General features: G+C 47.7%; 1 protein-coding gene across 1 annotated transcript; it reads right to left on the bottom strand.

The window, feature by feature from the left end:
- Positions 1 to 9341: 9341 nt before the first annotated feature.
- RHOV (ras homolog family member V) lies at positions 9342 to 10499 on the bottom strand. Its single transcript, XM_007940434.2, has 3 exons — positions 10268 to 10499; positions 9983 to 10041; positions 9342 to 9785 (listed from the first exon to the last, which is right to left on the bottom strand). Exons 1-3 carry the CDS (start codon positions 10470 to 10472, stop codon positions 9342 to 9344), a joined length of 708 nt encoding a protein of 235 aa, XP_007938625.1. The 5' UTR covers positions 10473 to 10499.
- Between the last annotated feature and the right edge of the window lie 3072 nt (positions 10500 to 13571).

The following is a 13571-nucleotide window of genomic DNA, read 5'->3' as shown; positions in this document are numbered from 1 at the left end:
TGTGCCATCAAGTCAGCCTTGACTCATAGCGACCCCTCCTTGGGTTTCCGAGGCAGTATCACTACGGAAGTAGGATTGCCCAACCTTCCTTCCGGGGAGTGGCTGGTGAGTTTGAACCGCCAGCCTTCTGGTTAGCAGTCAAGTGCCTTAGCCACTATGCTACCAGAGCTCCCAGAAGTAGTGATAGAAGGCATCTTTGTTTGGTTCCTGTTTGCAAGGGGAATGTTTTCAGTCTGTCTCCATTGAGAATAATGTTGGCTGTTGGTTTTGCATAGATGTCCTTTATTATGTTGAGGAATGTCCCTTCTATTCCTATTTTTTTGGAAGTTTTTATCAGGAATGAATGTTGGATTTTATCAAACGCCTTTTCTGCATCAATTTATATGATCATGTGGTTCTTTTCCTTTGTTATATGTAAGTATTTAAAAAAAAGAAAACCCTTTTTATTGTGGTTTGGATGAAGGTTTACAGAGCAAATTAGTTTCCCATTCAAAAATTTACACACATTTTGTCTTGTGATATTGCTTTCTATCCCCACAGTGTAACACCACCATTCTTCCCAATTCTTCCTTGAATTTCCCATTTCTGTTAGTTCTTCTTTCCTGCCTTCTGAGCTTTGTTTTTGGATAAATGCTGCCCTTTGGTCTTGTGGTTGACTGTACTGAGGAGTGCATTACCTCTTGGTGTTTTTATTCACTTTAGAGGCCTGTCTATTGTTTGGCTAAAAGTTGATCAGTTCAGGTTTGAAGGGTGTCTAAGGGCCATAGTCTCAAGGTTCCATCAGTCTTTATCAGACCAGTTTGTCTGGTCTTTTTTATAATTCTGAATTTGGTTCTACATTTTTTTTTCTTCCACTCTGTCCAGGACCTTCTATTATAATCCTGATCAGAGCAGTCAATAGCAGTAGCAGGGCTCCATCTAGTTCTGATCTCAAGGTTATGGAGGCTGTGGTTCACATGATCCATTAGTCCCTTGTACTAATTCTTTTCTTGAGTCTCTGACTTGCTTCATTCTTCTTTGCTCTGGATGAGGAGAGACCAATATTTGCATCTTAGATGCCTATCCCCTATAATTATTAATAGAGGTCCCATTCATTCTTAAAAACTGTCCTGAATTTGACAATGAGTTATCATAAATGGTTATCCCAATTATAGCAAATCCTCTAGCCTCTGTTCAGTGGAGAAAGCCTTGAGAGCATTTCCCTAGGAAAGCAGGCCTTGTACAGTACTGAGTCTGTCCTGGGAGTCTAAACCTCTCACCTTTAGACCTAGCTCCCTCTGCCTCATTCCCTAGCTTAGGACAACCTAGCCTGCCCCTGAACCCTGCCTCCCTGCCCTGCCCTCTAAGAAAATGATTTCTAGGAAATAGAGCCCACTGCTCCCTAGGACACTGGGAAGAGGCCCAGCTCTGCCTTACCGTCAGTCATGTGGCTCTGTGCTTCGATCTCCTCATCTATAAATTGGAGCTAATAAATATAAAAGTCATCTCTGGTATATCTTGAAGGTCAATTGTAAGGATCGAAAGCAGTAATGGAGGAGATAGTGTGGCTTACACATGGCTGCACCCAGGGGCAGAAAATCTTTCTTCCTTAGGACAGCCAGCACTACTCAGCCCCAGGAACTCACTTCCTATATTGTGACAGGGTGACTCATATGGCCCCTCAACTAGGTTCTGCTCAGCGGGGGATCTGGCCCAGGTCCAAAGAGGCCGCTGACAGCACAGCCCTGCCTGGGAGCCGGGTTTCCTGGCAGCGGAGGCACAGTGGGCAGGTCTGACCTGTGAGAGCCGTGGTTACTGCCTGCGGCCTGGGCTGGTTGCAAAAGGGGCTGGTGCTCCTGACGCAGTCTGCTCTCAGTCTCACTCACTCTCACGAGCTGGTTCCCAGGAGAATGCAGAGCTCAGGGAGGGTGCGTCACCTATACTCCCAGGGAGAAAGCAAGGACACAGCTCCTTCAGATGCACCCACACTCAATCCAGGCCAAGCCCAGCATGCACCTAGCACAGACAAAGGTGCAAGGAGAGAGACCACCACACAGATGCATAAAAATTGAGCATAGATGCACACAGAGCTCAAAGAAACCAGACCCAACCTAGATGTGCACATACAAGCACAGAGACCACATACACACCCAGATACACATATACGGTTGTCTGTAATACACACTCCTCAGGATACACAGACACATCTACATGCAGAGCTAAGGACATCTGGCATGAAGATAGACATCTGCGTTTATAGACACAGATACATAGATATGCACATCTGTGGAGTTACTCAGTTTTGCACAAAGACAACACCTACTTTAAATATATAAGAACAAAAACAGGGACCCAGAGAAATGGACATGAATACAAATGTATACACATTTTGTCATCATTTGTGTCACCCACAATCTGCTAGTCATGCTCCAGCAGAAAAAGACCCCTCCCAGCCCCAGTCACACACACAGAAACCCAAGCTCCCTTTCAAGAACCTCTTAGGATTATATTGCAACCCAGCCTGTAAGTCAGAGATGAAGAACTTTTTTTTCTGTAAAAGGTCACCGACCTATGGATGGAAAAAGAAATCAATTGTCAGTGTAGTGTCATTTACAACAGGCAAAAATAGTTCAAAAAAAAAAACCTAATTGCCCCCAAATGGGGATGTAGTTAAAGAAATTATGTTGTTGTTATGTGTCATCAAATCAGACCCAACTCATAGCGACCCCTCCTTGGGTTTTTGAGGCGATATATCTAGGGAAGCAGATCTCCCAAACTTCCTTCCAAGGAGTGGCTGGTGGGTTTGAACTGCCAGGCTTCTGGTTAGCAGTCTTTGAAATATAGGAGTTCATGCAACATATACATACAGCTACAGCCTCCTGGTCAGAGTTTACAATATGAAAAGACATTATAACTTTATTTTATTTTTTTGAGGTCAAACCATTTTATTGAGGAGTTTCTGAGGAGGGGATCTGAAGACGTGGGGACAATGATGTCTGATGATTGCAATCTGGCCAGGATTCCCTGGAATTTGCAGCCACCAAAAGTGACGCTTATAATTTTAAATAGGGAAAAAAAATTGTATATATAGCATGAGCACAAAAATGTTTTTAAAAATGTGCATAGTAGAAAAGACTGGAAAGAAGAACACCAAAATGTTATTATTGATTGTTTTGGGCAGTTAAGACTATGTGTGATTTTTTGATCTCCTGATTCTTAAGAAGGAGTTCTGATGGAGTGTGGTTAAGGCACTCGGGTGCTAACTAAAAGGTCGGTGGTTTGAACTCACCAGCTGCTCATGGGAGAAAGATGAGGCAGTCTGCTTCCATAAAGATTTATAGCCTTAGAAACCCTATGGGGCAGTTCTACTCCATCCTGCTGGTTGCTATGCGTCAGAATCGACTGGTTGGCAATGGGTTGGTTCTTTGGATTTTCCAGTTTTGCTATGAGCATCTATTATGGAAAAACCAAGATGTCATTTTTTAGAAATTAGTCAAGGATTACACAGACATTAAAAACAATTTGCCTAGATACGAACATAGGAAGATTTCAATCCCTTGATTTAAATGTTTAAGAGTAAGAAACATACAATTTTATCCAGCTCTGGTAGCGTAGTGCCTAAGGCATTTCACTGCTAACCAGAAGGCTGGCGGTTCAAACCCACCAGCCACTCCTTGGAAGGAAGGTTGGGCAATCTACTTCCTCAGTGATACCTCCTCGGAAACCCAAGGAGGGGTCGCCATGAGTTGGGTCCGACTCGACGGCACATAACAACAACAACAACAACAATATAATCATAAATATTCCATTAAAGTTAGATTCAAGAGTGGGGAGAAGGCAGGGAAAAGAGGCAAAGGAAGGAGAGACAGAGAAAGAGATCAAAACAGAGAAGCTGTACCAGGAAAGTGAAGAGTCACACCATATTTTATGGAGAGAAACAGAACTTGAAAGAGCGAGTGGAGTAAATCCCTCCTGTCCTGCACTGCCTTGGGGGCTGGGCTTCAGAGGATCTTTTCAGCAAGCCATTTCTTCTAGTCTCAGTCTCCAGGTCATGTTGCATCTTCTCCTAAGCATTTAGAGCCAGCGGGGCATTAGGAACCTAAGACCCTGCAGAGACATTGTTGTTGTTGTTGTTGTTGTTGTTGTTATGTGCCGTCAAGTCGGACCCGACTCATAGCAACTCCTCCTTGGGTTTCCGAGGCAGTATCACTACAGAAGCAGATTGCCCGAACTTCGTTCTGAGGAGTGGCTGGTGGGTTTGAACCACTAGCCTTCTGGTTAGCAATCAAGTGCCTTAACCACTACGCTACCAGCACTCCTGCAGAGGCATTAGGAGTATAAAACTAGTTGCCATCATTAGCATTGATCTACCGGTGGATAGACGGGTGGACAGGACGAATGATCAGGTATGTCTAGGCAAGGAGTAGTGTGCCTATGACCATGTATAGGGTTGACATACGATATTTCTACATGCCTATTTGTATATGCTGTAAGAATGTCCAGGTAGAGGGAGAGAGTAGTTGGACCTGTGAATTCAGGACCATAGTTGCAGGGACATCAAGCTCAATTGGCAAAACATACTACACAAAAACATTGTTTTACATCCTACTTTGGTGAATAGTGATTGGGATCTTAAAAGCTTGCAAGCAGCCCTCTAGATACGACAGGTCTCTCCTCGTCCAGAGCAAAGAAGAATGAAGAAAACCAAAGACACATGGAAACAATTAGTCCAAGGGATTGGGGCACCATGCAATCCTCAGCCTATATGACTATGAGACCAGAAGAACTGGATGGTACCCAGCTACCACTGTCAACCACTTGGAGGGGGATTTATGTAGGAGATCCTGGATAGAGTGGGAGAACAGTGTGAAACAAAACTCAAAATCACACACACACACACACACACACACAAAAAGGGACCAGGTTTGCTGCTCTGACAGAGCCTTGTGGAACCCCTGAGACTATGGCCCCTAGTTGCCCTTCAGGTCTGGAATTGAACCCACTCCTGTGGCTTCCAGCCAAACAAAAGTCAGACATGTGAGCTGAATATTTACATTAAGAAGATACACTACTTGGAGAGATCAATCATGTGAAAATAGAAGGGCTGTGTACGCACAGGGGACAGCTCAGGAGACCATAGTGCATGGGAGGGAAGGATACAGGCAAGGGGTAACTAAGGGAAAGGAGTGAGAAGAGAGCTGTTGCATTGCAGCAAATTGCAGTCAATGTCATGAGACAAAGTGTGTGTGAACTGCTGTGTGAAAAATGAATTTGCTCTGTAAACTTTCACCCAAATCACAATAAAAATTAAAAAAAAAAAAAAAAAAAGAATAACTGGGTGTATAGTAGAGCTGACAAAGGGCAAAGCTGTGGTAGCTTCTTGGCCACAGCCAGTTACCCAGAGGAGCAATTAGATGGACCTGTGGGCTCGGGACCATCATCATAGGGGACATCAAGCTCTATTGGCATAACATACTGCACAAAAATGTTGTTCCACATCCTACTTTGGTGAGTAGCAACGGGGATCTTAAAAGCTTGCAAGCAGCCATCTAGATGTAACGATGGGTCTCTCCTCATCCAGTGCAAAGAAGAATGAAGAAAACCAAAGATATATGGAAACAATTAGTCCAAGGGGCTGGTAGACCATGCGATCTTCAGCCATGAGGATCAGAAGACTATGAGACCAGAATTAGATGGTGCCCAGCTATCATTGTCAACCACTCAGAAAGGGACCAGTGCTGGAGATCCTGTATAGAGTGGGAAAACACTGTGGAACAAAACTCAAAATCATAAAAAAGACCAGGTTTACTGGTCTGGTAGAGCCTGGTGAGACCCCTGAGACTATGGTCCCTAATTACCCTTCAGGTCTGGAACTGAACTTGCTCCTGTGGCTTCCAGCCAAACAATAGACAGGCATATGGGGTGAACATTTACATCAGCTTAGATACACTCCTTGGAGAGATCAGTCATGGGAGAACAGCAGGGCGGTGTTTGCACAGGGAGACAGCTGGGGGATGGGAAGGGCATAGGATGAAAGGACACAGGGAAGAGGTACCTACCAGGAGGAAGTGAGAAGAGAACTGTTACATTGTGGGGAATTGCAGTCAATGTCATTAAACAAACTGTATATGAACACAACATCTTGAAGGTGGGTAAGGGCACTTTCTGAACTAGGTGATTTGGCAAAACCAAAGGCTTAGAGTCAGAGGATTCAAGAGACAATTGGAGATCAGAAATTGGGGATCACTGGGACACGCTGGCCTGGTCCAGCTTGATGCTGGATTCAAGAAGGCCTTAAACACTGAAATGAGAAGTTGAGAGTTCAGCAGACAGTGAGAGCCAGTTCTAGTCTTGAGTTGTTAGGTGTCCAGGGGAAGGCAGTGACAGTGAATGGATTAGAGTGGGAAGCAGCAGTGGCAGGGATATGGGGGTAAGGCTGATGGAGGAGCTGCTGACCAGGCTTGGTGACTGGGTGGGGGAGGAGGCATGGTGACAACCTTTGGGTGATATGGATGTGTTGGTACCATCAGAGAAATAGGGAAGAAGTTGGAGGTGAAGGGCCCAGAGATCACCAGCCTAGGCTTCCTTCCCAACCCCATGGCACCTCTAAGGCCCTTTGGAGCAGGCGGAAAACCTCTAATCCAATCAGAGCTCTGAATCTTTCATTTTACAAAGGAGAAAACTGAGGCACAGGGAAAGAAAAAGATTCATCTAAAGTCATGGAGCTGGTTGATGTCAGGGACTGAACTTGAACTCAGATCTCTGCTGTGGAGCTGAGTGTTAGGCTTGGTTGAGGTAACCACAGATCCTGGGGATAGGGCACCTCAGGACCTGGTGGTTATGAGGCATGCAACTCAACATGTCCTCCTGAGAGGGCAAGGGGACAAAGGGCTGGAGCTCTAGAAGGTAGGCCCTGGTGGGACAGGAGATGGACTTCTTGTTGTTTGCTGTGGAGTCGGCCCCGACTCATAGCGACCCCTCCTTGGGGTTCCGTGGCGCTGTCACTAGGGAAGTAGATTGCCCAACCTTCCTTCCGAGGAGTGGCTAGTGGGTTTGAACTGCTAGACTTCTGGTTAGCAGTCAAGTGCCTTAGGCACTATGCTACCAGAGCTCCTAGGAGATGGACAGTCTTGGCTAAAACTGAACTAGGGGATTATCTGAGGTTTCCCTTGGCTAGGATTTCTCTCAGCCATGCTCTTTTTCACACGCCCACAGTTGTAGCTTCCTGCAGAGGGAGCTGGTCCAGAGATGAGCTGGGACAGGTGAATGCTCCTATGGCAGCTGCTCAGCAGGTGTACCAGGTCATGCCAGAGGCAGCACCACTTTGCCTTTAAAAAACCTCTTCACAAGACTAACCCTCACCAGGTAACTAAACCCAGAGTTTACAAAGTGCTCTTTTTTTTTTATTATTATTAGGATTTGGGTGAAGATTTACAGAGTAAATTCACTTTTCATACAGCAGTTCACATATACTTTGTCTCATGTCATTGTACAAAGTGCTCTTATAGGAACCTTATCTCTTGTTGACATAATAGCTTTTTCTCTCTGGGTCTGTAGAGAAAAAAGGTTTGTTTTTCCAAGGTGGCCTTTGTTTAAAGTTCCTTCCACCTTCAGTTCCAGAGAATGTTCTCTGGATCTTTATTTCTCTCCAGGGCTTCTCCCAATGAACCCTTATTCCCACAGGAATCCTAGGACCAAACTTACTCTATTTAAATTCACAACTGGCATCTGGTCATTACTAGGTTCTTGAAGTGGACTTGAGGACCACGGCTGAAGATTGGGTCCAACCAACACAAGTCCAAGAAGTTTGGCCAGTGGGAAATCTAAGTCCAGAGGCTGAAGTGTAAGTGGTAAGAGAGTTCCCTCCCTGCTCAAGCACTGAATCTAAGGCTTCCTAGTTTAAGACCCTATGGATTGTCTGAAGGAGCAGGCCTCAGCCAGATCAGAGCAGGAAAGTTAGAAGACTCAAGATTGCCCCAGAGCTGCAGCACTGAGCACAGCCCTCTAGAAAGAAGGGGGAGAGGGGAGGGGCCCCACCCGCCAGGTGAGGTCATGGGAAAGCAGGTCTGGCGCTGACACCTGGGGAAACCCGTTTCCAGGCTGCTTCCCACGCTAGCTCTCCTGGGAACCAGCTAAGCCCCAAGCAGGGAGCCCCAGGCCTGCCCCCCTACTCCAGTTCCCATCACACTGTCCCATCAGCCACCTTGGCCAACCCCCACCCTCCAGTCCAGCCTCAGCCTCAGCCCTTAAACAGTCCTTTGGTGCCCAACCTGTCTCTATGCAGCTGTTGGGACTTTGTTGTTGTTGTTATGTGCCGTGGAGTTGGACCCGAGTCATAGCGACCTCTCCTTGGGTTCCTGAGGTGGTATCACTACGGAAGTAGATTGCCCAACCTTCCTTCCGAGGAGTGGCTGGTGGGTCTTAAAAGGAGCTATTCAAGCAACAGGCAGTGTGGTTTGCTGACCATTCCAGGAAGTGACACAGAGACAGCAGCTTCAGAAACTTAAGGCTTTATTTGCATGCTCTGCATTGCCCTACCTCCAAGGCTGCGACCCTGGGGAGAGGGGTGATTGTACAACCCCTTCCTGACTCTAATTTGCAGCAACTTCCCCCTGCCCCCTGCTGGGCCTTGCCTCTCACTTCCTGCCCCACTTCTGGGCCAGCCAGTTTGGGCAGTGCCTAGGGCACTCTGAGACCCAGCTCTTCCCAGGGACCAGCTGCCCTGCCCTCCTTGGCTTGAGGGCAGCCCAGGTGTCAGCCTTGCTCTCATCAGCCCCACTTCCCTGCTCTCCTCCTCCTCACTCTTCCTCTTTCCAGGCCACGCCCTCTGGTCTGCCTCATACCTCCAGTCAGTCTCCACTCTCAAGCTCCAAGGCCTTGTTTCTACTCCCTTCAGTTTCTCAGACCTCTTACACAGTCCAGCCCAAACATCTTTCCAAATCTGGCTAGACACCTTCCAGCCCTCCAAGATGCCCAAGCTCTTCCTCACTCCTGTGCCAAGGAGGAATTGGGGATCACTACAAGGAGTCTTAATTTAGCACTGCTGGCCCATGATAAGAAACCCAGAATTAGATCCCAAACTGCTCAGAGGCAGCTGACACTATTGGGATCATCCCATGAAAAGTGCTGGGTTTTCTGTGTGAACTTTGATGCCAGAAATCTGGGTCAGAGCCTTCCTTCCAGGCTCATCCTGTCATATCAGAGTGGACAATGAGATGCCCCACATCCCCACAGCGTTCAGAAGGGAACTGAGTCCCATTAGGTGGCCTGGCCCTGTCAGTAGCCCTCCTCCAAGGCCCCGTGCCACAGGTTCCAGAAGTCTCTGGCCACCCATCCACTGCTCGCTACCCTGCCGTGGTTGCTCAAACAAAGCAGAAGAACTTCTTCCAGCGGCAGCGGGAGAGGGTGCGAACACCCTTAGCATTCAGCTTCTTTTCCAGCCGGGCCTTGTGCTCAATGGCACTGAGAATGGCGGAGTCAAACACCTCCTTCAAGTTCTTCTGTGTCAAGGCGGAACACTCGAGGTAGCAGCAGGCCCGGATCTTTTCCGCCAGACCCTGGGCCTGGGGTTGGGGCACTGGGCCCTCCCGGCCCCCCTGGTCCAGCTGAATCAGTACATTGACATCGTCCCTCAGGTCAGCCTGGGTGCCCACTAGCAGCACAGGCGCCTGGGGGTTGTGAGTGCGGATCTCTGGTAACCATTTCTCTGTGATGTTTTGGAAGGAACTGGGCTGCACCACGCTGAAGCAAGCCAGGAAGACATCCGTATCCGGGTAGCAGAGGGAGCGAAGCCGGTCAAAGTCATCCTAGGGTAGGAATGTCAGGTAGTTAATGGGATTATTCCCTGCCATATGATACAGGAAAACTAGCTCCTCACCTGGAGATGGAAACCCTGAGGCTTGTAACCAAGAGCTCAAGGCCTTCCCCTTTGCAGCTCGATCTGGGGTCCTCCTCCTCCAGCCCACTTTGCCCCAACCAGTAGAGACTGCTCCTATCTTCTCACCTGTCCCGCTGTGTCCCAGAGCTCAATGCGCACGGGGGCTCCATCCACCAGAACTTGCACTGAAGGGGCAGAGGAAAGCCTGAGTTAGGAAGAGCGTCCTTTGGCCCCACCAGGCCCACCATACCCACCAGCGCCACCTCGAGGCCTGCTGCCTGCCTGCCTGCCTGTCTGCTAGCCGGCCTCTCCGGAGGATTCGTGCCCTTCCGCCGCGCCTCCAGCCCAGCCGCAACTCCCGGGTGCACACTCCCACCTCCAGCCACTCTGCCGCCGAGCGGTGGAACGTACCAGAGAAGGTGTCCAGCGCCGTGGGCCGGTAGCGCGCTGGGTACCCATTGCAGGTGTAGCTGACAATGAGGCTGCTTTTGCCCACTGCGCCGTCGCCCACCAGCACGCACTTGATGCCCAGCTCCGGGGGCGCGCTGCTCCGCCGCGGGGGAGGGGTTGGAGCCCGGAGGGGCGGTGGCTCTTCGCTCAGATCCCGCGGGGGCATGGCCCGCTCAGGAGGCAGCAGAGGGGCCAGCCCGGGACCAGGCTAGGCTGTGCTGGGGGAGCTGGTTCCTCTGGCTACCTCGGACTGAGTCGGCAGAGGCTGGGCGCGCCCGCCTGCCGCTAGCCGCCGGTATATGTGGGGTTCTGCCCACCTCATCTGCATACCCGAGCGGTTCACAGACTCCGCCCACCTCTGCTAGGCACTCGTGGAGAGTAGGTGATCTCCCAGACACAGAAGAGGGAAAAGGCGGAAAGCTGATGCTCAAAAGAAGAACCATACAGGTAGAAGGACAAAGAATCGCTAAAATGAGGCAGATCTAGGAGGTATCCTGGCAGAGAAAGCTACCCATGATATATTGTTAAGGAACAAAGTAAGGTGCAGAACACAATATAATATGAGCCATCTTTGTTCAAATTAAAACAGAAAAATCTATGCATATGCTTGTACAGGAGCTCTGGTAGCATAGTGCCTAAGGCACTTGACTGCTAACCAGAAGGCTGGCGGTTCAAACCCACCAGCCACTCCTCTGAAGGAAGATGGGGCAATCTACTTCCGTAGTGATACTGCCTTGGAAACCCAAGGAGGGGTCGCTATGAGTCGGGTCCGACTCGACGGCACATAACAACAACATGCTTGTACAAGAATAAAGTCTGGCTGGATATGCCCCAGGTTGGTAATGTGGTTACCTCTGGGGAGTTGGTGTGGTGAGATTTCAATTTCTACGTCATGGTGACATATTTGAATTTTTGCCTAAGGCAATTGACTGTTAACCAGAAGGTTGGCGGTTCAAACCCCACCAGCCACTCCTCGGAAGGACGGATGGGCGATCTACTTCCGTAGTAATACCGCCTCGGAAACCCGAGGAGGGGTCGCTATGAGTCGGGGCGACTCCCCGGCACATAACAACAACAACAACTCACCCTGAAGGCAGGCTTTGAACACCTTCCCTCACCTCCACGAAAGGAACTCAGAGTGCTGGAGAAGCTAGCTGGGGTGGTTTTTCAAGGACATTGTCGCCATTTAAATATTTTCTAAATCCTCAAAGTACCCAATATCATCATCATCCAAAGCATATTAATTACCTATTTGTAGAAGCTGTTCTGGGTCACCCACTGTCCTTGCCCTAGAAGAAGTTTACTGAGACAAGATCTCCCAGGTAACCCTAGGAAGGTCACCAGGAGAGTGAAGAGTAGCCTGATGCTAATTTCGTCTTTTTACAGAGGCCACACCAAGGGACACCAGGCCCAGAACCCTTTTTCTGATTTCCATGGTGGTTTTTCATCTTAGCCTATACAAAGATGATTGAAAACACAGGGAATAGCCATTCATAAGCTGTTGCAGGAAGGAACAGTGTTATTTGGGAGAGGAGTGAATATTAAAAGAGAAAAAGCTATTTCTTGATGAGTTGGTAGCATAAAAATCCATAAACCCAAATCTCTTTAAAATGCCTCATTTTGCCTGATTTTTATCTTTATTTTTGAGTGGGAAGAAGGCAACAGCTAGAAAGTTAAAATCTTGACTATGAGGAAATACAGGATCCCCAATATCCACTTCTACATCCCGATGTCTGCATTCTACATTCCCTATGTCTGAGAGTCTGGGGGGATGCTAGTGACCCCTAATTGTAGTCCCATAGCTCCAAAGACTTCTCAGACACATCCACAAAAGTTTATTCATCTGGCAAATGAAAGAGTTGCCCTGCCATTCTCTCTCTCTAGAAGGCCCAAAAGCTGTTCTTTTTGCTGTCCTGTAAATGGAGTCATGAGTGGATATTTGAAAAGGGCTGGACATCAGGACACCTGTCCCAGCATTCCCAGTTCTTCAGCTCACTAGCTGTGTGCTCCTCCCCCCCCCCCAAAAAAAATCACTTGATCAGTTTCGACTCTATAAAATGACGAGTGAAGCTTGTTCATCTCTGCAAGTCCTTGTGCTAGCAACCTGTGATTCAGACATCCTAGGATTTCTAGGGAGGCTGCCCCAGCCAGGTATCTGGGATGAAATTATTATACACACACACATGCATGCCTTTGTGCTCTTACACTGCTCTTGTCCTTTTGCATGGGTTTTAATAATAGTTTTATTGTAGTTGTAAATTTGAGAGTAATCTTGTTTAATTCTTTCCACAGGCAGGATATAAATAATAGGAGGGATATACATAATAAAATGGATGAAATGAAGTCTCCCTGTTCTGCAGGTAATGGTAGAATGGTAGTGTCTGCTGGCATGGGTGAAAACCCTAACTTTGCCTAAATGGGTCATTCCTTTCTGGCCCCATGGGTGGGGACACGTTTTGACCTAGGTCCCTCTGTCTAAGCTGGTTTAGGGACAGTCTTGTCAGCAAGAGGGGAGAGGGCGGAGACAACCTGGGGAGCAGGTGAGTCACCTATTTCTCACTAATGACTTGCAAATCTGGCTGCTGCTGCTGGGAAAGTCCCATCTTAGCAGTGGGTTGGGCTTTAGTCCTTTCCACCTGTCAGATCTTCTGCTCAGCTTCCAGCCAGACACACGTTCTTGAGGATTAAAACTTTGGCCCTCACTTTCTTCTTGCAGAAATGACTAATTCTGGGACTGGAGTAGGAAATATACAAGATAAGCTTGGAGCATGTTGTAGTGCAGACAGCGAAGAATGCTGAAAAACAAAACAAAAACTCTACATAGATGGGAGTGGGTCAAAGAGACACAGGAGCTAACTGAAAGGGCTCCCGACAGCCAGAGCTGGAACAATTTGAGCAAGAAAACAAATAAAGAAGTTTTGGATTATAACACAATATATAAAGTAAATATCCACAAGTGCATACTGATATAAATGACTGAATAAATAAATGGGGAGAATGAACAAATCTCCTGTGCAGAGTTCCAAGTAATTTATATAGATACTCTGCCCTCAAAGAGATGAAGTATAACTCCCCACTACTTCAGCAGGGGCCACACATAGGGACTTCCAAAGAATATAATATGGAAAGGGTGAGGGGGAAAAAAAAGAGTAACTTTACAGTGGAGAAACCTGACAAACATTACCTCAGCCAGGTGATCAAGGTTAACATCAACAGTAATAAGACAAGTTGATAGTCTGTACCCTTAATATGATGTGATGAGAAT

The sequence above is a fragment of the Orycteropus afer genome, unplaced genomic scaffold, assembly GCF_000298275.1.
Source record: "Orycteropus afer afer isolate SDZICR_OR568_19922 unplaced genomic scaffold, OryAfe1.0 scaffold00068, whole genome shotgun sequence".
NCBI lineage: Eukaryota > Metazoa > Chordata > Mammalia > Tubulidentata > Orycteropodidae > Orycteropus > Orycteropus afer.
The sequence above is the reverse complement of the archived record's forward strand: the minus strand, read 5'-3'. Positions and strand labels throughout refer to the sequence as shown.

Excerpts from the sequence above, each read along its gene's own strand:
- RHOV (XM_007940434.2), bottom strand. The coding sequence starts at position 10,472 with ATGCCCCCGCGGGATCTGAGCGAAGAGCCACCGCCCCTCCGGGCTCCA. Across the intron at positions 10,042-10,267 it reads GGCGCTGGACACCTTCTCTG|TGCAAGTTCTGGTGGATGGA; the intron begins GTACGTTCCACC and ends CTGCCCCTTCAG. Across the intron at positions 9,786-9,982 it reads TCTGGGACACAGCGGGACAG|GATGACTTTGACCGGCTTCG; the intron begins GTGAGAAGATAG and ends TTCCTACCCTAG.